Source organism: Podarcis erhardii (assembly GCF_964252035.2).
Source record: "Podarcis erhardii genome assembly, chromosome: 17".
Lineage (NCBI taxonomy): Eukaryota > Metazoa > Chordata > Lepidosauria > Squamata > Lacertidae > Podarcis > Podarcis erhardii.
This window is the reverse complement of record NC_138515.1, coordinates 1,330,900-1,353,938: the sequence shown is the minus strand read 5'-3', so window position 1 is coordinate 1,353,938 and position 23,039 is coordinate 1,330,900. Positions and strand designations below refer to the sequence as shown.

The following is a 23,039-nucleotide window of genomic DNA, read 5'->3' as shown; positions in this document are numbered from 1 at the left end:
TAGTACAAAAGATTCAACTCATGGAATGTCCACTCAGTGAAGGTATGAAGACTTCTTTCTTCCTAGCATCATTAGGATCCAAATTTGATGTATTTGCTTGATTATAAAGAAGGTTTAACTTTTAAAGATCTGACTGCATATTTGAGACAGGAATGCAAAGCAAGAGCAGAGTCTCCAGTCCAAAATGTGAGGAGTAAAGACACTAATTATGCGTCTAGACAGTTTACAAAGGCCAAAGACACACCCAAGAAGGTTGTGTGCTTTAAGTATAACAAAGAGCGCCACATTGCAAGGAACTGTAAGGATCCAAACAAGAAAAAGAAAAGAAGGGGAAATGTGAACACACCTTACTTTTGCAAGAAAAGAGTTTAACTGTTCAGAGACGTGAAAATAAATCAAACAAATGGATTGTTGACTCTGGAGCTTCTTCACATTTTGGATATAAAAAGGACTATTTTACTGATATTAATGATATTGTTGAAATTCATATTAAAATTGCAGGTGGCAATGTTGTTAAACCTCAAGGTGCAGGTTCTGTAACTTTGAAATGTAATATAAACAATGAAGCAATGGATACTATTGTGGAAAGAGTTTTATATGTTCCACAACTGAGTTGTAATATGCTTAGTGTGTCCAGTTTGGACAGAAAATGTTTTCAAATAACGTTTGGTAATAGAGAATGTAATGTGACTAAGAATGGTGAAGTGTTTGTTCAAGCCAAGCTAATAAATGGCATATATGAGGTTGATCTTTCAGAGAAGCAGTCTGCTAAGGTGGCATACTCAAACCATAAGCATGAGGCGGAGCTGTGGCACAGAAGACTTGGACACAGAGACACCAACACCATTCTGGATCTACAGAAAAGAGCTTGCAAGGGGACTGCAGGTAACAAAGAGCAACACAACACCAACAAAATGTATAAGTTAAACTTTCATTTCCTCCTTGGACCGAGCAGAGAAGCAACAAAGTGCTTGACATAGTCTACAGTGACTTATGTGGACCTAAGGATGTTCCCTCAATGGGGAAGAACAGGTACATACCAATATTTCTTGATGATTTTTCAAAGTATTGTGCAGTGTTATTTCATCAAGGAAAAGAGTGAAATGCTGGAAATGTTCAAGGACTAACTTGCGATGGTGAAGAACAAATTCCAGAGAGCTCCAGCTATGCTAATGACTGACAACAGGGGTGAATATTGTTCAAATGACATGCTATCTCTCCTAGCGAAGGAAGGAATTGAGCATGTAACCACAATTCCTGATACCCCACAACATAACTCCATAGATGAGAGAAAGTTCAGGTCCATCATAGAGATGACAAGGTGCATGTTAAAGGATGCATCCCTGCCCCATAAGTTGTGGGCAGACGGGGCATGCACGGCAGTGTAACTCCAGAACAGATTGCCAACAAAGGGAGCTGAACGCACACCTTTTGAACTTGGTCATTGCAGAACTCCCAACCTTAAATAAGTTGGAGTTCTTGTTATTAAATGTACCAAGAAAAAAGGACACCAAGAACTCAGGCCAGTGTCAGTTTCAATAGTGGGAGTGGTCCCTCAATCAATAGTCAACAGTAACAAAAAATAATCAATTCAAAAGTATGTATTCTGACAAGGATTACAAACTCAAATAGAGATTACAAACTCTAACAGAGATTACAAACTCAAACTCATAAAGATATGTATAACACAATAATTCGTTACAAAGATTTTCTCTTTTTCACTCAACAATAATGTTGATCCTTATAATTTATCAGCTTGCAGGTGGAGACTCAGTTTCAAGCATAGAGCAGAAGTCAGAAGTCAATTATGGATTAGAAACCAGGACAGGGCCCTGTTTCGATGTATTCACCTTCATCAGCTAATTTTTAAAGGGTCGTGTAAGTCTGAAGACTTTCGGATAAATATATCCTGTTATTTACGTTTCTCAGGGATAACAAGTACATGTGAGTAGATCAAGGTGTGCGCACAGAAAAGCTCAAGATACACGTTTGCCTCATCTTAGAAAGGAAAGCGCTTCCAAGGGTGCTTCCAGATGACCTGATTTTTAAGCATTCATCCTGCTTTGTTTACATGGAGATTAGGTGACATTAGATATTTAAGGAGCATTCATCCTGAATTGTTTGCAGGGAGATTAGATGACAGGACCACCAACCTTTATTTGCTGTGTGGGATTGGATCCCACTCTAAAATACCCACTGTGTGGAAGTGCCTTGAAACATGAGCAGAGAAAACACTTGGACACCTGAGTCAAAACAAGCTGAATGAGCCACCGAAGGACAGGCACTGCCACTTACCTGACTACCTTAACACCGTTGCGTATAACCTCCATGTCAACGGAGAAGTTGCCATTGGCATGAGCCACCAGGTTGAGATCGGAGAACTCTGCCTGCAGGAGACACCCACAAGACCTAGTCATGGACCAAGCAGCACACACAGTACAGTCAGCAGCCCCCCTCCTGACTCTATGGAGGGACCAGGGATACACAGAAAGCCTGAAAGACATAGGCAGGACAGTTCACAGGTTCGCAACTGGAATGGTTTCCTGTGCTGACTTAAGTCCCAGGAAACCCCGTGGTCCTTTCAAGAATCTCTTCAGTAAGAAGATCAGGAATTTTATTTATTTAGAAAAGGTTTTTAGACTGCCTTTTGTGGGATGTAAACACAGGAGCAGTCAATGACAACATTCCTAGAGTGTACATGTTAGAACATGGGGAGGGATGTCTGTCCAGCAAGCAGGTAAACTTCCTGGGGACGGACTTCCTCCACATGTGACCAGAGGTGGGTGTGGCCTCACCTGTGCAGGTAATGATAAAAGCACAGGGCAGGCAGCCACTCTCTCTCTCTTGCCTCTTGCCTCTTGCCTCTTGCCTCTCTGCCATCTTCATCTTCTGAAGGAGCAACATGCCCTCTTGGCTCCCAGCCAAGAGAGGACAGTACTATCTTGCTACAAGATAGATTCTAAGTGCATGTAACCTTTTTAAGCCTGCCTACCTTCTGGGATCATATTGTGAACAGAACGTGAGTAAACTCTTTTATACTTTTATAAAGACTGTGTCGTGTCTTGTATTTTAAGAGGGAACAAAAGGGGAAATTACCAGAGTAATTATTATAGAGGTTCTAGCGAACCTGTGCAAGCGTTACCGTTGCGAACTTAAAGGGGAATGTCTATAAACTCTGCTGATATTTTGGGAACTTGTTAGCACAAGTTGGATAAGGATATAATTAGTCAATATATCCTCTCCTGCACCCCAGAACATTCCCACAAAGGGTTATGGGCCCCAGTATTGCATATTTCTGCGTATTTTTGAAGGATTGCGTTGGATTGTGATTTTGAGTTGAGTAGTATTTTTCTGAGTTAACTTCCTGGTAAGCACATGGTCCTTTGTTCCATTGTGCAGTGGGGATTAAGCACCCCCCCCTTCCCTCAGAGTTCACAGTGACCCAAGGCAGTGAAGAATTGTTTTGTATTTTGAGATTTTTGAGATTTTGATTTTAAAATTTTGAGAAATTTTGAAATTTTGAAGAATTTTCAAATTTTTGGATTTTAAGATGGCTAGAGCAGCTTTTGATAGTGATGCAAAGCTAGGAATGCCTGTGCTGAATGAACACAATTTCATACACTGGAAGCAGCGCTTGATAGCATGTTTAGATTATAAGCACATTTTGGAAGCTTTAAACCCTCAACCTACGGGATCGTCTGAGGAAGCTTTAGCCAAGATAAGTGCTTGGAAACGCATGAACAGCGAAGCTAGACACATAATTTTGAGTGGACTTCGTGATGAGCAGCTATCATTAATAAATAGTACAGATGATGCATCTCAAATCTTAAGAGATATAGAGCGCGTGTATGGAGAATCTAGCATAAACTGCTTCAGAAACTTGGTGTGTAAATTAACCAGAGTGAGGATGAATTCAAAAGAGGAATTCACAGAGCACATCAACAAGTTTACTGAGATTATTCAAAGAATTGATCTGACTCCCAAAGCTTTTGATGAAGACACAAAGATAGCATTTTTGTTATCATCACTTGGACCACGCTTTAGCGCATTTGTAAGTTTGATGGATCATAGACAAGGTCTGACTTTTAAAGACTTGATTGGTTATTTAAAAGAAGAATGCAGAGATAGAGCTGAATCTCCAGTGAGAAATGCTAGAAGCAAGGACAGCAGTTATGCATCTAGGCAATGTACAAAGTCCAAAGAGATGCCTAAGAAAGTGATTTGTTTCAATTGTAACAAAGAAGGACACATTGCAAAGAATTGCAGGGCTCCTAAAGCCAAGAAACCCCACCCCTTTCAGCCAAAAGGAGAAAAGAAGGGGAAATGTGAATGCACATGGCTACTGCAAGAAAGGAATTTAACTGTCCAGAATCGTGAAAATAGACGTAATAAATGGATAATTGATTCAGGTGCCAGCTCACATTTTTCATATAAAAAGGACTATTTTAATGAGATAAATGATGAAGAAGGATCTGAAATTGAAATTGCAGATGGCAACATTGTTAAAGCAAAAGGTGCAGGTTCCATGAGTCTGAAATGCAATATAAACAATGAATGCATTGAGAACACAATCTCTAGAGTTTTGTATGTACCAGAGCTGAGCTGCAATTTAATCAGCGTGTCCACACTGGACAAGAAAGGTTTCCAGATCACATTTGGAAATGGAGAATGCAAGGTGACTAGAAATGGCAAAGTGTTTGCTCAAGCATCAATGGTGTATATGAGCTTGATCTTTCAGAGAATCAGTCTGCAAAAGTGGCACATTCCAGCCAGAAGGATGAAGCCGATCTGGACCTATGGCACAGAAGGCTTGGACATAGAGACACCAACGTCATTCTGGATCTACAGAAAAGAGATCTTGTAAGAGGTTTGCAGGTAAAGCAGAGCAACAAAGCTCCAGCAAAGTGCATAAGCTGTATTACTGAGAAGGCTGTAAAACCTTCATTTCCACGTTGTGCAGAACAAAGAAGCAACAAAGTGCTTGACATAGTGCACACTGACATATGTGGACCCATGAGTGTTCCCTCACTGGGAAAGAATAGATATATTTTAATATTTCTGGATGACTTTTCAAGATTTTGTGTTGTGTATTTCCTCAAAGAGAAGAGTGAGACAGTGGACAAGCTCCAGGAATACATTGCCATGGTCAAGAACAAATTCCAGAGAGCTCCAGCTGTGTTAATGAGCGACAATGGAGGTGAGTACTGCTCAAATGAAATGCAGGCTCTCCTGGCCAAGGAAGGAATTGCACACGTAACCACAATTCCTTACACACCACAGCAGAATGCCATAGCTGAGAGAAAGTTTAGGTCCATTATGGACATGACAAGGTGCATGCTAAAGGATGCATGTTTGCCACAGAAGCTGTGGGCCGAAGGAGTGTACACATCGGTCTATTTGCAGAATAGACTGCCAACTAAAGGTGCAGAGCGCACACCATTTGAACTTTGGCATGGGAAAGCTCCCAATCTGTCGCACATACGTGTGTTTGGAAGTCCGTGTTACTTCCACGTGCCCAAGGAACACAGACACAAGCTTGACTCCAGGGCAAAAGCAGGTATCCTTGTGGGATACGCCTCTGGAGGCAAAGGATATAGAATTATGGACTTACAAACTGGTAAGACAAATGCATACCATGCGGTTTATGTTGATGAATATGGAAAGGTAGACACTAAGAACACTGTTGTGGATTCTTCAGATGAGTCAGAAAGGACTCAAGAGTTTGTATATTTCCCTTTTGAGACCCCACAAAGTACTAATCTGCCTTCGAGTGTTACAGCGCCCCCTACAGGCGACGCACCAGAAGACGCAGAGGACCAGAACCCTGGCGGCACCAGAGACGAAGATGAGGACTCAGATGGGGACATGCCTGCGTTGGAGGAGGATGAGGAAGCTGATGCGGTCGCAGAACCAGAGGTCAGGCGCTCGTCCAGAACCAACAAAGGTGTCCCACCATTACGGTTGTCCTACTTTGCAGGGTCGGCGTTTCCACAAGAACCTTCCACTTGGGAAGAGATACAGGAGATGCCAGCTGCAGAAGCCAGTCTCTGGAGGAAGGCCGCGCAGGAGGAGATGGATGCACTGCATCAGAACAAGACCTGGACACTCACTGAGCTGCCTCCCGGTAAGAAGGCCATTGGCAGTAAATGGGTTTTCAAGGTTAAGAAGGGGTCAGAAGGAGAAGTGCAGTGCTACAAAGCTAGACTTGTAGCACAGGGATTTTCACAGCGTTTTGGTGAAGACTATGATGAAGTTTTTGCACCAACCGTGAGGTACAGCAGCGTAAGAATGCTTTTAAGCATTGCAGCCTCCAAGAAAATGAGAGTGAAACACATAGACATTGCTACCGCTTTTCTACACGGGCAGATTTCTGAAGAAATCTATATGAAACAGCCCAAAGGTTTTGTGAAACCACATGAGGCACATTTAGTGTGCAAACTGCAGAAAGGACTTTATGGACTTAAACAGGCTGCTAGAGCCTGGAACCAGAAGTTGCATAAAATGCTGACGCAACTTGGGTACAAGCAAGGCGACGCTGACAAGTGCTTGTACAGTAAGTCAAATAATGGACAATTCTCATATATCTTAGCATTTGTTGATGACCTGATTATTGCCACAGCAAGTGAGAAAGACTATACACAGATAGTAAAACACCTTAGCAAAGAGGTGGAGGTCAAGGAGCTAGGAGATGTCCAGTACTACCTCGGGATCCAGGTGGAAAGAGAAGAGGACGGCTCATTTCTTCTCAGCCAAAGACAGAAGATCCACGAGCTAATTGAGCACATGCAGATGCAAGACGCACATCCAGTCGCTACACCGATGGCTACTGACTTCCTGAAGAATCAGGAGGATTCGAAGCAGTTGCCAGACAACAATGACTACAGGTCGGCGATTGGGAAACTTTTGTATTTAGTTACCACATGTAGACCTGACTTAGCTAATGCTGTGGGGATTCTTAGCAGAAAAGTGAATTCTCCCACTGAGCATGATTGGGCAGGTGTAAAGAGGGTGGTGCGATATTTGAAGGGTACCATGAATTGTAAATTAAGGTTACCAGCCGTCAGAGATCCTAAGTTGGTTGGGTATACTGATGCGGATTGGGCTGGGGATAATGCTGATTATAAATCAACAAGTGGTCATGTTTTCATGTTTGGTGATGGACCTGTTTCATGGGGCAGTTATAAACAGAGCTGTGTAGCATTATCTTCCACAGAATCAGAATACGTTGCAGCAACAGAAGCCTGCAGAGAGATCGCCTGGCTCGATCAACTCATAAAGGACTTTGGGTTGGTGAGAAAAGGGCCTGTCAGCTTGCTAGAGGACAATCAAAGTTGCCTGAAGCTGACGCAGAGTGAGAAGTTCCTGGCCAGAACAAAACACATTGGGGTTAAGTACCACTACATACGCCAGATGATCCAGGATGGACTTGTGGAACTATCCTACTGCAGCACCCAAGAGATGACTGCTGACATCCTGACGAAACCCCTACCAAGAGAGAGTTTCCAGAATCTACGTGTCAAGCTGGGACTCTGGGTGGTTGAATAAAGTTGTTTATGTTTTGTATAATGTTGTATTGCCTGAGAAGGGGTATGTGGGATGTAAACACAGGAGCAGTCAATGACAACATTCCTAGAGTGTACATGTTAGAACATGGGGAGGGATGTCTGTCCAGCAAGCAGGTAAACTTCCTGGGGACGGACTTCCTCCACATGTGACCAGAGGTGGGTGTGGCCTCACCTGTGCAGGTAATGATAAAAGCACAGGGCAGGCAGCCACTCTCTCTCTCTTGCCTCTTGCCTCTTGCCTCTTGCCTCTCTGCCATCTTCATCTTCTGAAGGAGCAACATGCCCTCTTGGCTCCCAGCCAAGAGAGGACAGTACTATCTTGCTACAAGATAGATTCTAAGTGCATGTAACCTTTTTAAGCCTGCCTACCTTCTGGGATCATATTGTGAACAGAACGTGAGTAAACTCTTTTATACTTTTATAAAGACTGTGTCGTGTCTTGTATTTTAAGAGGGAACAAAAGGGGAAATTACCAGAGTAATTATTATAGAGGTTCTAGCGAACCTGTGCAAGCGTTACCGTTGCGAACTTAAAGGGGAATGTCTATAAACTCTGCTGATATTTTGGGAACTTGTTAGCACAAGTTGGATAAGGATATAATTAGTCAATATATCCTCTCCTGCACCCCAGAACATTCCCACACCTTTCTGTGTACACTCATCCAGTGCAGCTACAACAGAATATATAGAGCCAAAAAGCTACCACACCCCTCACTCAAAGGCATTGGAGTGGTATTAGCAGAGCCATCTTTCCCATAGGGATTAGTGGTGCGTCGCGCCAGGGCACCAGCCTCTCAGGGGCGCCCCAGCAAGTGGGGGAGCTGCGCGGCTTTGCCGGCAGCCTCCGCTTTCCCTGCACACCCACCAGCTGCCATATTGCTCTCCCGCGGTGGCATGGGGGAGAGTTGCCCTCCCGATGGCTGACAGTTCGCAGCTTCGCCATCCCCCCACTATCTGTGGTAATTTGGGGGCGCTGGGTGGATATTTGCACCCCTGTGCCACATCTGCTAAAGACGGCCCTGGGTATTAGCTAAAAATAATCATGCCTGGTCCAAGGGGGAAAAGCACAATTTCACATCGCAGCAGTTAAAAGAAGCCCATTTTTAACCAGGGCTTGAGCTGATTGACATCCAACGCCTTTTAAAAATATGTTGGGGAGGGGGAGGTTAATCGTGTTGTTTTTGTTTTTATTAAGTATTGTTTTTATATTGTGATTTTATGTTGTAACTGCTCTGAAATGTGCAGGTATAGGGTGGTGTGCAAATTTAAGAATAAATGAAATTAATGAATAAATGGTGTATGTGCATTTTGCACAAGGTCGGTAGACTTTGGGGTTCAAGTAAAAGAAGAAAGCAGCTCCAACCAGCCTGAATTCTGCCTCCCCCATTGCAAGGCTCATTCTCAGTTCACATGGGTAAACCAAGACCTAAGCAACTGCCCTGCATGAACTCAGTGTGCACCCAAAACACAACAGACTTCACCATAATGCGCAGAGGTTCCTCCAATGACAAACCAACAATTAAATGCCAATGCATCTATCAATCTTCAGAAGAGATTCAGAATATGATGCACAATTGTTTGAGCTGAACACTTTTCTTATAGGGGTTTACATAGGTCTGCTTTCCATTGCATGTTGTGTGTTTTTGTATGTGTGAGTCTGCTTGTTTGTTTCCCCTTTGGAATAAAAAAGGGGGAGACAAAGTGATGTTAAAAGGATTCTCAGAAAGTAAGACTTCTTGGAAACTGCTGACCTAAACCATCAGCCCTGAGTTTCACTTCCTGCTCGCACTGTGGTTGTTGCGTCCATTATTTCTGAGTCAGGCAGAGGTTTGCGCCAGTGGCTCAGCCACAAAAGCCGCCTCAGGACCTTGCCCTGGGCTCAGCCTCAGGCCGGGGGGGGGGGGAGAGAGTAAACAATAAATGGCAACTTTGCCTCCCCCAGGGAGGACAGAGAGGGTCAGGATGAGGCCGGAGCTTCTTTCATAAATGGGCAGCGTGCTCACCTATTGCCAACTGCAGACACACATGGTGTCTTCAGGGTTTAAAATGTGAGCTTCCTCAGTGACAAATTTTGGCGATGTGCATGCAGGCGACTAGTGTCAGTCTGGGGTCACAAACAGGACCACAGGTTTGAGGAGTTCTGCTCTTAGATCAGTTGGCCCCATAGGGAGCTGGGGGAGGCCCAAATTTGATGTGCATTGCCATTCAAACGATGTGTGTGCACATCACGTGAACAATTATGCAGGGTAGGGCTTAGCTGGCCCACCCATATATTATTCACGTTGGCACCCTTGGTTGGCCTCAAGGAGTGCTCTGGATCAGCTGCAACACCAAGAGGCAGCCATTTATATTTCCCACAATGCCACAAAAAGATGCTACCTTGAGGACATTGTGGAGATTTAAAATGGCAGCTCCCGGACCAAGCCACCCATCACTGACTGAAGCACCAGCTGGGGTGGGGCTGGTAGAGCAGGGGCCAGCAGTGGACTAGGCTGCAGGTCGAGGGCTGCCATAGGTACCCAAAGGTGGGTGCTGCTTCTGGGTCTAGACAAATGTGCTTTCCAGCTCAAGATGGAGGAGCTGCAACCACAGCAAACAGAATACACCATCCTGTTAGCCAAGCCCAGGCCAATGATAGCAAGCAAAGCCAAGTCAACTGCTCCACTCCGCCTGCTGGTCTCAGGTGCCAAGATGGTGCACATCCCTATTCTTGTCAGAACCTGTGGAGAGTGTGGACTGTGGAGAGTCCTCACTAGGTTCCAGCCTGAGCCCATAAGGCTTTTGGCTCTTGAGTCCCCCACACTGGACACTGGCTTACCTGCTCAACTTTGATGTCCATCTCCCCATGAAGCTTCTTCCCCTTGAAATATTTTGCCCTAGAAGAAGAAAGGCATTGTTAATGTCTCTGGTAGTAAGCAAAACACCACATTTAGCTCAGTTGGTAGAGCAGGAGACTCTTAATCTTGGGGTCGTGGGTTTGAGTCCCACGGGTTGGACTAGACAATCCTCATGGTCCCTTCCAACTCTACGATTCTACAATTCTAATCTTGTCTGCATGGCCACACCACAGCCACAGTACAACAGGGCTGGATCCGAGCTAGGCCTATGAAGCCAAAAAGTATTGATCCAATTCAAAGCACAAGACCCGCTTCCTCAGAGGTGGGGCCCCTGTGGTCCTCCAGATGCTGCTAGATCCCCAACTCCCATCAGTCAGCATGCACAATGGTCTGGGATGGCGGAGGCTGGAGACCAAAAGCCTCTGCAGAACCACAGGTTTCTCCCTGCCTTGAACTGGAGGGAAAAGAAGTCCTGGGGTGATATGCAATGTGAAGTAGTTCTGTCAGCAAAAGGATTTCTGCAGCACAATGGAAGCCCCCCCCCCCTTCACACAGCCTAAATCTAGTCTAGGGGTTCCCTCCAACCCTCTAGAGCAGATCTGGAGTGGACTCAAGGCACACACAGCTGGAAGGGAAGGGGAAATCCTGCTGCCCAGTGGTAATCCTTGTGCTGACAGGACGGCTTAGTACAATCCTGACCCTGGAAACTGAATTTGAGCAAGGATGGAGCATGAATGTGTGTGGCTATCTGCTGTTAAAGAATATTCCAGCCTTGGTCAGCATCTTTTCTGAGCACAATCATTCCTGCCTGCTCTGCGCTGCTTTATTGTATTACTGACATTTAAAACAGAATCCCTCTATCTTCAAGATCGGTTCCTACCCAAAGAAACATATGGAACACGGCCTCCATCTCTTCCAAAACGCATCAAGGCCTTCCAGAATCTAAAGATGGTTGGGTGCACTAAATGTGCAGTACTTAGTCATCTGTCACCAAGGAACCAGGCGTATTTTCTCCCAGCAGCGCTCCTGGCATGGGGACATCACATCATCAAAGCTCAGTATTTTGTTCCTGGGGGAATGAAACTCTCCCTTCCTCCTCCCACTTCCCATATTGCTGTTGTTTGTTTGTTTGTTTATTGAACTGCTGTGTAAAGTGTGGTTGTTCAAATTATGGCAGTCTCCAATCTCCCCACAACTCTTGGTATTTTGCTGCCTGCAGCGGAAAATCAAAATTTGACACTCTAGGTACATATATTTTTAGCACCCACTCTAGTTATGGTTATAATTTGTTTCAAGCTGGTTCTAATAATGTGTTCTAATACTGCTGCGACCTGGGGCCTGCTGGTGGATAATAAAACTAATGATAATAATAGTAATTTTAAAATGGTGGTCCGCCTTCCACTCATTAACATGGGGCTCATGAATCCACCAGGACATTCACACAACCCTCACAGAGGCGCACGGGAGCCACACAACCCTTCTGTTTCCAAAAGCAGTCAGAGATGCCACTGGACTTTCACAAACAATGCATGAAACGGAGGTTCATTCCCTGACCGGACTCAAGGATTGACTGCCTGTGAACATGGAAGGTCCATGCAACCATCAAGGCAAACAGCTACCGACGGACCTTCCATTGCCACTGTTTCCAGAGTTAGCCATCACAAATGTCTTTAACGTGGAATCATGAAGAGCCACAAAAGGCTATTTTCTAGCCTCACAGTCAGAGCCAGTCCACCGCTATATACCAGCTGCTGAGAATTGAATGTCAGGAGAGAACTCAAGTCCTGCTGGCAGGCGTCGCACAGGCAGCTGGCTGGCCACTGTGAGAAGAGGGTGCTGGGCTCTCTCCTATGTTCTCATCAGCTTGGGTGACTAAATCCACTGGCGGTGTCCTTTAGTCCACAAAAACTGATGCTAGAATGGGTTGGTCTTTAAGGTACCACAGCACTTTGCAGTGTGCATATTTTAAAACCAGGACTCTGTTAAATCTTATTTTACAGCCACCTAACCTAGAGGCTTGTGGTAGTGAAATCCACCACACCTAGTGGCAATGAATTCCACAGGCTAGTTACATGTTCTGTGAAGCAATATTTCCTTTTGTCTCTCCTGGTCTCCTATTGAGGCCATCAATGGCTGCAAAGGCAGTTAACCCACAGGCACAATCACAGCTGGTCAGGGCCAGGGCTTTGGGGTCCATTTTGCAGCCCATTCTAATCCCCTTTCAGCAAATCCAGTTCTTGTAATATGGCGCCCCCTCGTGCCCACACACAAACATTCAGGTTCGTGGGAAATGGGCAGGGTAGGCAGGCAGGCAGGGCAGCAGGACCTTTGGAATTTTGCTTCCAGCTCTGAGGGAGTCTAGACACACAGCAGCTAAAAATAAGAAGCTTTCCCCTCCGTTTACAGCTCAGTCTCCTCTCACCAACCAAATGCCCAGCAGGGACAGGACGGCGCAAACTGAAAGACGCAGCAGCAGCAGCAGCAGCAGCAGCAGCAGCGAGGGAGCCCGGCTGCAGACACACAGCTTAGAAGGGGAAAGCCAGGACCCAGCAGAGGGGCTTGCGCATCGTCCAAGCATAAGCGCACCTGAAAGCATTCCCTGACAATGCTACTGGAACTTGTCATCCCCAGGGATCTTCAGCAACGGTTGTGCAGCTCTGGTGCCCAGCAGGGTCAGAATGAAGGGTTTCCCCACCCTCTGCTCATTCCAGCCCCGCAGACCAACCTTTGCCCCCTTGCAGTGGTTTGGCACTGTAGCTGCTCGCCAGTCAGCGTGCCCATGGCTATGGCAGGTGGGGGGTTTAGCCCCAAATGGCTGGAGGGCACCATGTTGGCAAAGCCTGCCCTAAACCCCATATTTCCAGCACAGTTAGAGGAGAACCTAGGAGTCCCTGACTCCCTCAATTCACCAAGTCGAGCTTTGCCTTCCCAGTTTGGGAACAGGTAGCCCACCAAAACGTCCAGGCATCATTCCTGTCAGAATTGGGCTGAGAATCTCATGACCCTTCTTCCTCTCAAATCATGAGACCAGAGATTCTCAAACTGCCTCCCTTTACAACTAGACTCAGACACCCGACAGATGATTCTGGGGTGCTTTCTAGGGCACACATTGGGCTCCCTCCCACCCCCCTTTTTTGCAGGGGGAGGCATGTTCCAGTCAGTCCTATTTGACCTCCCTCTTTCTGGCTGAATTCTGCCCCGATAAATGCCCCTTTTTCTGGCTCAGTAACACCCTACTCTGCAATTAGAGCCAGGGACAACCCAGGAGCCACCCCCTTCCGGATTACAGGGCCCTGCTGGAGAAAAAAACCTACCTGAGCCAACTCTCCATTGCCCCTGCCCTTCTCCCCACCAGGCCCTTTTCTCTTCACAGGGAGAGAGCCGACTCCTACACCCACAGCACCCTTTGCACCTTTCTCCTCTGACTCCCAACTTCCGCACAGGGCAGACCTAGGGGCTGGCTATGCTGGCCCCCACCAAGGGCACAGGCTTGGGGGGGGGCATAAAAAACCCTCTCCACTCTGGCTCGGAGTGGCTAGCGGCCTGTGCGCCCCACATCTCCTCGCCAAGGGCGCAAGGGAGCCCAGATATGGCTCTGTTTCCGCGCTTCATGTTTAAAGCAGCGCCACGCCATTTCTAAGCAGCCTGGGCTTCCGCCAGAGTGTCCTGGCGACGGTAGTGCTAGAAGCGACGAGAGTGGGGAGACCACCCCACCCTATTCCCCTCAGAGAGTTACAACTCCCGTAGTGCTTTCACAGCCTCTTTGCAGGGAACTCTGACAATTGTTCTCTAGGCTTCTCTGAGTCGAGGGGCAGCGAAGTGAACTATGCCCCGCTCCCCTTCCGGGATCCCCTAGGCGCAAAGATTATGTTTAAATCCTATGAAGCGGCTATTTGGAGGGGGCAGAGAGAGATTACACCTCTCGACCGGGCTGCGATGCTACGGCGTGCCCTCCTCCAGTCTCCGATCCCGGAGCGTTTTCCTCTCCCCCGCTCCATTCTGTAGCTGGAGCATCTCTGAGGCGCCCCCGCAACCTCCTGACTCAGTCGGATGAGAGAGGGAGGAGAGAGAGAGACGAGGATGCTTCAGCCGTGCGCACCGCGAGAGGAGCTGAGCGCCTGAGCGCTTCCTCTCTGCGGATCACAAGATCCTGCCTAGCGTATTCCTTCCATCCCCCCGCGGTGCGAGACCATCTCCCTCGCGAGCTATTCTGGAGCCCGAGCGGCTGCAGAACTCCCAAGCTAAAGGCCAGCAATCGGTGGAAAGGAACGCCTGGCAGGGCATTTGCAAAGCACACTGCCTTGGAACAACAATGGTCCCTTCTTAGCATCGAACTCTGCACCAAAATCCCTTTCTCTCCCCCGGCCAAAGATGGTTGCATCCTAAAACTCAGACTTTTCCGCATCACAAAACAACAACCACCACCCCAAACTCATCCATACGGAAGCATACACACACGTACGCATTGCAACTAAAGTCTGCGTGTCGAAGAGTGCAGCTGTCTCTGCTAAATAAATCCGCATTCCCTTCCCCGATCTCTCTGCAGCAATGGAAAACTGCGCTTGGGGAGAGAGAACGTGTGAACCTTCGGGAGACTGCAGCCTGCGGTGCTACGGGTGCGTGTTTCTTCCGTAGATGCACTTTTCTGTACAAAACGCGACCTGGTCTCCCTTCACGATTTTTCAGCCTACTTATGAATCACTCCCCCCCGAAAACTACTGAAATCTGCCCGACGGAGAGTCTCTTGCTAAAAACTGCAGCGAAAACAAGGGGACGTGAGCTGTTTTCGCTGCAGTTTTTAGAAAGTTAATGGGCCTCTCAGGAGGGCAGATGGCAACAGCTTTCTGAAAAAGCATTTCACAGGTAGGCTGCAAAATCCTGCACCATTCCAAATCACCTGTTTCCGGACTCCTCAAGAAAAGTACAAAATCCTATGGTAGCCTGCACTGCATTCCTGACGCCTTCGATTTATGCAAAGCCCTGCCTTGAAATTTTGGGTTTACCCTCCAGGAGGCAGGACCCTGTTCTTCTGCTGCAGGATGCACGCCCTGCTGGATAGGATGCTACCGTATTTACTTACAGAACATAGCAGACTGCTTTGTTACACAGTGCTGCATCTTCGGCGCAGCAGTCACCTTGCAAACCCGCATACCCATCTGCATTGCAACATGGACAGCTTCTGCTGCATGACTGCAACATGTTCTTACAGGCTCCTCTTCTGTATTATCCAACCCAAACCCTCAAAAGCCCCCAAAATGTGTACAGCTCAGTTGGTAGATTCTTAATCTCAGGGTCATGTGGTCAAGCTCCACATTGGGCAAAAAGATTCCTGCATTGCAGAGGGGACCTTCCAATTCTACAATTCCATTATTGTACAGTGGTACCTCAGGTTAAGAACTTAATTCGTTCCGGAGGTCCGTTCTTCACCTGAAACTGTTCTTAACCTGAAGCACCACTTTAGCTAATGGGGCCTCCTGCTGCCGCCACTGCGTGATTTCTGTTCTCATCCTGAAGCAAAGTTCTTAACCCGAGGTACTATTTCTGGGGTAGCGGAGTCTGTAACCTGAAGCGTATGTAACCCGAAGGACCACTGTATGCTGCTTGGGTTACAGCCATTCCATTGCACACTGCCTCTAACTCAAGTTGTGTGGAGGGAGTCTGTTCTGATGTCTGACAAACAACACAGCAACATTTGCCTAGAGGTGAGGGGACTTTTCACCCCAAGGGCCACATTTTATCTGGGAGCCACATTCCATTCTGGGAGGCAAAAGTTGGAAGAGAAAGTCATGTGAATTTTACCTTTGTACAGTAGGCTGGTTTCTACCCACACATCTTTCTGTCCTCCCACAGGGCAAGCAAAATGCATGATCAGACTTCCAAGGATCTATTCCAGGCAGGCAAAGCCATTAAAGAAGGAGGGAAAGCAGGACCAGTATGAGGTGCGGCCAAGTGCAGACAACACCCATGAAGCCCTAGTCTTCCAATGAATGCCCACTTCAGTTTTCAAAAAAAAAATATGGTTTGTCAGGCTGAGCATTTCTGAACATGTGCATGTCCACACATGCACATATCACTGAAAGGAACAAAGTGGGCTTCTTTAAGAAGAAGATGTAAGGGCACTTTAAAATTAACTGCTTTTAATAATCTTTAAAAACCTCTTGAAGAAACTTCAGCTGGTGCAGAATTTGGTGGCCAGGTTGCCCACTGGGGGAAGATGGTTAGAGCATATATATACATCACCAATCCTAGCCTGACTGCACTGGCTGCCAAGTAGTTTCTGGGTCCAATTAAAAGTGGTGGTTTTGACCTATAAAGCCCTAAACGGTGCAGGACTGCAATACCTCAAGGACCACCTCTCCCCATATGAACCGACCCAGACCCTGAGATCATCCTCTGAGGCCCTTCTTCCTGCGCCTCCTCCACGAGAGGAGCAACATGAGAAGGGGCCTTTTCTGCGGTGGCCCCCATTTGTGGAATGTTCTCCCCAGGGAGGTTCAGCTGACGTCTTCAATATGTACCTTTAGGAGCCAGATGAAAACATTCCTCTTCAACCAGGCCTTTGGCTGATTAATATCGTAAAGGTAAAGGGACCCCTGACCATTAGGTCCAGTTGTGGATGACTCTGGGTTTGCGGCGCTCATCTCATTTTACTGGCCGAGGGAGCCAGCGTACAGCTTCCGGGTCATGTGGCCAGCATGACTAAGCCGCTTTTGGCAAACCAAAGTAGCGCACGGAAACGCCGTTTACCTTCCCGCCAGAGCGGTACCTATTTATCTACTTGCATTTTGACGTGCTTTCGAACTGCTAGGTTGGCAGGAGCAGGGACTGAGCAACGGGAGCTCACCCCGTCGCGGGGATTTGAACCGCTGACCTTCTGATCGGCAAGCCCTAGGCTCTGTGGTTTAACCCACAGCGCCACCCGTGTCCCATCGATTAATATCTTATACCTTTTTAAAATGTATTTGTGAGGGTGTGGTGAAGGGGTTTTTTTGGTTTGGGGTGTTGTTCTTGTTTTTATTACGTAATTTGTGGCTTCATATTGCATTTTTATGTTGTGATCTATGGGTGAAGGGTGGTTTAAAAATAAATAACTATTTCTCATATATCACCTTAAGATGGTTGTTTAAAAGGCAATGATGATGGTCACAATAGTACAAATGAAAATAGGAAAACAGTGAAAATGCTCACCACACCTTCTCCAGCCTTCTGCTTTGTTCTTTCCCTCCCTGGCTTGTTATCCACCTGTTCCAACAAATGTTCACAAAGCAAGAATTTCTGGTTGCGCCTGTAAAATTCATTTTAGCTAACAGCTCCTAGTTCTCTGATAAGAAAATGTATTTCTTACTGCAGGGCACTGCATTCTACACTGCTAACAAGCAGCACTGCTTATCATGAAATAGTCATTGGATGCACATCTTGCTCCTTGCAATTCTGCAGCAAAATCAGAGGAGGAATAAGACTGCAAAGCAACTCCCCCAGCATCTACCTTGATAGAGTTTTACTGCACAAAACCTGATAATATAGCTGCCTTTTGCTTTTGACTTGTGCTTGCTAAAACCATTGCCCTCTGCAATGCACCACACTGTCCCTGCAGTCTTGTACGGGTACTCAAATCCACCGTGCTAGCACTGATCTGCTTTCCCGTAGACTGGACCTTGTCTCTGCATTGCTGCAAACCAGATTTCCTCTCTGCTCTGCTGCACCTTGGTGTGCCTGCCGCCCACACAACGGAGGAGCACATCTCGGTGCTCCACTAATTCCCCACATCCTGGCCAGAAATCCATCCCATCCAGGAAGGAGATGGTGCATTTAGACATATAGATAGACGGGTGTCCTCTTGAGGTAGCTTCTTTTTGCAGAGGAACTGCCCCCCACATCAACAGGACTAGTGTCACATCGAGACCATGCAGTCAGAGCACATGGCTTCCCCCAAAGCAGGGAAGTGTAGTTTACCCCTCACAGAGCTACAATTCCCAGCTCCCCTTGGCACATTACATTTCTCCGTATTTTTTGGGGAAGAAGTCAAGTGCTATGTGACTGTCTGCTGGGTCTCAGGGGTGGATCTGAACCTGCAGATTCAAATCTTCTTCTCAGGATCTCCAAGGGAAGGAGGGAAGCAGCAGAGAGAGGGGGGCCAGAATCGAGGGGACATGGCATTTTTTGCTTGGCTGGAGAGCTTTCGTTTATTTGCTCTATGCCCATCAGTTTCCACACCTGAAGCTCCAGGTACAACCTGTGGGGATCAACCCACTGAACTGCCAGGACCACCCTTTCATTTCCAGGCTCTGCCCACTGAGCCCCAAAACACCTGGCGACTCCAGGTGGAACACATTGGCAAAGCACAACCTCCATGCAACACTGCTGCCAACCACACAACACTTCACACCTGCAGAATCAAGTGGTGCATTTCCAGGACTGCAGCACTTCAAGATACAGATGGGGTCAAATGTCTGAATGATCTCTCCCTGGGTGAACCTCCCTGCACATGGAAAACCACCCTCTTATAACTGTTCAGTTTTACCCCTGCAGAGAGCCTGGTTTCTTTTAACAGGGGTGCATTCAAAATACACACACACACACACACACACACACAACCCAGCTGCAGTGTAATGTGGTACAGTCCAGAAAAAGTTTTTATTATGTAGTTCTGCTTAACTGAATGGGTTGCCTTTGAAGAAGAACTCTCCTGAAATACAGAGCACCACCTCTCTGAATTGTCCAAGCCCCACCTCTAAATATAACAATGTTCTGTGATGCTTTATCTGTGTGACAACTGCAAGCAACAATCCCATGCAATGAAACAAGATGTTGTAGCCTACCCTTGTCCATCTTCATTACATTTTCTCCCTGCAGCAAAGACGTCAAGACAGTCACTATAACATTTTTTTCAATATGCTGTCTCAACTGGAGTTGCCAGCTTTTCAAACTGCCACAGTAATTACACCGTCAAACAGCAGCTTAACGTGAGGCATTAGCCAGCAGTGATGTTTAGCTCCATGTTATGAATTGCAAGGCCTACCATTTCCTCCAGATCAATCTGCTTTTAAAGGCAGAGAAGCAGGTCAGGTCAGTTGGCAACCCTACCCTCTAACCTAGACTCCATTATCAAATTGCAATCCACTCTCCTGCTCTAAAGAGTCTTCACTGCCGGTAGTTTTATACCTTCTAACACATTATGGAAGCATTAGGCACCACCCTCAGGGAGAAGACAGCACATCAACACCTCCTGGATTGCCACATGCTGCCTCCTCTTATGTCAACGTGCCTCACAAGTAACATTCTCTTCAGTTCACATCTACAGCCACATTTTGCTGCATTTTACTGTCTTCAGAGAAGGGAGACTAGCAGAGACTCTCCTGCAGATACAGTAGGGAGGACAGGGCTTTTGATAATTTCTAATAATTGTGCAGAAGAGGAAATTTCAGGAGGTGTTAAAGATGCAGGAGCTCTGTCCTCTCTGACATCTGGCAACCCTAGCATAGAGCAGTGCTGCTGATCAGAGCTTTACCCTGGATTCAAAACTGGCATCTGTTTAAATGCCCCAGCTCACACTTGAAACATAAGGAACAATAATAAAAGTACCTCTGAGCATGTGCAGAGTACATTTCCCTCCACACCAAATATCACCCATCTGCAAAATTGTCTGTTTTTGGAATTAGAATGAACATATTCCATGCTGGAAGATGTGACACTTTACTTAATAGAAATTGAGTGTTGTGTCAGTGTTTGGCTGCCACATGCACTATTATTCAAAGCCTGACTCTAACGTGAAAATGCCCTCTTCCCTTTTTGAGAAAAAGCACACATATCCACCCATATTACACTGCAAGAAGCTCCCTATCCTTCAAAATTGGTTAGGGAGGGGGCTTATTTGCCTATAACAACTCTGTGATAGACAGAAATGCAACAGGTATGTTGCCACAAGAACAGCTTTTCCTCTACTGTACAGTACTGGAAAAGGTTTTGCCTGTTGAATTTCTTCCTGTCACACCTGTTAAAGACAGATTATCCCTTCCAGGAAAAGGCAGAGGTGCTACTTTACCTCCAGACGTTTTGGGACTACAACTCCCATCATCCCTAGCTAACAGGACCAGTGGTCAGGGATGATGGGAATTGTAGTCCCAAAACATCTGGAGGGCTGAGTTTGGGGATGCCTGCCTTAGAACCTCTGAGCCCTCCCAATTCACTGTCCCCTTGGTCATGTGGGGTGGGGTTGGTTACCTTTTTCTCCCTTGAAGAAGGAAGTTGGGAGAGTGGTGCTCTTTCCCACTTACGCTTTCTACTCTATGGGCTTTTCAAGCAGATTAGTTCTACTAGATCCAGGTTTTACGGAGATCCCGTGGGAAAGTGAGGTGAGGATGCATGCACATTATGTCTCTCTGCAGGGGGCTCACTGGGTAGCGAGCAGTAACTAGAGAGGGGGTGGCACCCAAGGCACTCACTCAAATACACACCTGCGCCCACAGACCTAAAGGGTGGCAATCACTGTATACGCAGAGCGTTAAGGGACCATTCATAAATTTGCTCCATCACCTCCATCATCGCATTCTGTAGCATGTGTAGACAGGACCTCCATTTCTGCAAGTAGGCAGGAAGGAGGGGTGCTCTGGAAAGGCTGAAGCGATCTAGTTAGACTGCTGTTCCAGTTGGCTGGATGGAGATAAGGTGCACTGTTTGCGCAACGGGAATTTTTTGAAACAAGGGGTGGGTTCCTTCTAGCTAATGCCTCCCCATAAAAGGAGAGCTTTCCTTGAGGAATCTGAAGAAGTATGGAGTTTGACTGGGCCTTCAGAAAACTTTGATATCAGAAGAGAGGTTTCTGAACCCATAGAGAAGACTCCAAAACTTCCGCTGCAACATTAGTTTTCTAATTACAGGGAATCTTTCACATAGGGGAGCCTTCAGTCCATCCAGAGACTGAAGAGGCACAGTCCATTGGATTCCACGAGCTTATTCCCCACTTGGTTCTACCTGCATGTGGAAAGCAGATGTATGGGATCTTAGTCCCCTCAAACACAAGAGATCAAGTCATGAAGGCTTATGCATCCTGCTGTTGTATATGCTGCAGCTCCCTCCCCTCCTCCCCTCAAGTTTCCTGCCTCTTTGACAGACAGAAATTCAACAGGTGCAACTGGCAAGCAATAAACAAAGCAAAGCAATGCTTTAGTTATTATTAGGCCAGGTAAAATGAGGGTAGGAAGGGAGTGTGCCTTTGAAATACCAGCTGAGCGCTGGTTTTTACTGGTGAGTCACAAAGACTGCCCTAAGGCAGGATTTCAAGAACTGTGCCACCACAGCCATCTTTTGGAAAGAGAAAGCAAAAAGAAGGACTCCAAATTTAATCAGCAGGCATATCAACTAAAGTAAAAATGGGGGACCTGGTCTCCTCCAGATGCTGTTGGACTCCAAGTCCCACTAGTCCCAGCCAGCATGCCCAATGGACAGGGATGATGGGAGCGACAGTCCAGCAATATATATGAAGTGTCACAGGTTGCCACCCCCTCCCCATACCCAAGTTATGAACTGGGGGGGGGGCAAATTTAGTTAGGACTGAGAGCTGAAGGAACATATTTCTTTTAAGAGGCTGTTTTGATTTTGGGATGTTTCTGTAATCAGGCTTGACAAAAAGCAAATATTGCCTTCCAAAAGGAAACAGTAAAACAGAGAGCTTCATTCATTCAATTATCTTGCATTTCCCTCGATAGCTCAGAAAGGCCCTTAAATAGCAGTTTTTACCACTGAAATTATTTACATTGAACTTTGTAATTAATTCTTCAATTGCTTAAAAGGTGGGTGATTAGCCAACTAAAAAAATATTTAATTGGCTTCCTAAGAAAGGAGAGGGGCAAGATGGATAAAGAGAAGCGGGGGGCCAAAAGAGAAGGGGGAAGGGGACACAGAGGCTCAGTGTCTTGTTTTTTGCTTGGATTTTAAAATAGCCACAGAGAAGCTGCCATTTTGATCTGCGCAGCAGCACTGGGTGGAGCTGTTTAGCCCCTGCATCCCCACAGTGGTGTTTCCCTGTCCTAGATGCCCACCCGCCTGCCACTATATTTCCCCCACCTGGGTGGAATTAGCACAGCTTCAGGTGGGCATGAGTTTGGTGAGGGAAATGGTACAGCATTTAATAGTCTAAGACACCATCAAAATTAGAGATCTCCTGTGGCTGCAGTAAAGTAAAAACAACAACAGAAAAACATCAGGAGATCTAATATGGATCTCTTGCATCACTTCCATTTGGCCTAGATCAGGGAGAGGGGAACCTGTGGCCTCTGATATGTTGTTGGACTCCACATCCCACCAGCCTCAGTCAGCATGGCCAAAGGTCAGGGAAGATAGGACTTTTTGAAGAAGAAGGGGGGGGCAGATAAAGACAGACAGAGTCAGAGTAAAGGCACAACTTATGTGTGCTTAGAAGATTGATCCACATGGTTGTGCTCAGCCCCAACAGGCCATTTCACAAATGGCTGCATGCAGAGCAGCCCAAGACATTTTGCTGCCAGAGGCTGAAGACAAGATCCTTCACTCCACCCACATTTAAACTGGAAAGGCAGCTGAATTTTACTTCAGCACTGGCGAGGGGACAGCATCCTCCTCTGCGCTAGAGCGGAAGCAAGCTCGCTCTTCAGGGCATGCGC

The 23,039-nt window shown here is 46.6% G+C and overlaps 1 protein-coding gene across 2 annotated transcripts in view; it reads right to left on the bottom strand.

Moving 5' to 3' along the window:
• Positions 1 to 23,039, bottom strand: part of SYN1 (synapsin I) — a 122,347-nt gene that overhangs the window by 87,601 nt on the left and 11,707 nt on the right. For both annotated transcript variants that reach the window (XM_081844614.1, XM_081844615.1), the window contains exons 2-3: positions 10,383 to 10,440; positions 2,296 to 2,387 (exon numbers count right to left, since the gene is read on the bottom strand). In XM_081844614.1, coding sequence (XP_081700740.1) covers positions 2,296 to 2,387; positions 10,383 to 10,440 — 150 coding nt within the window. The remainder of the gene's footprint in view (positions 1 to 2,295; positions 2,388 to 10,382; positions 10,441 to 23,039) is intronic.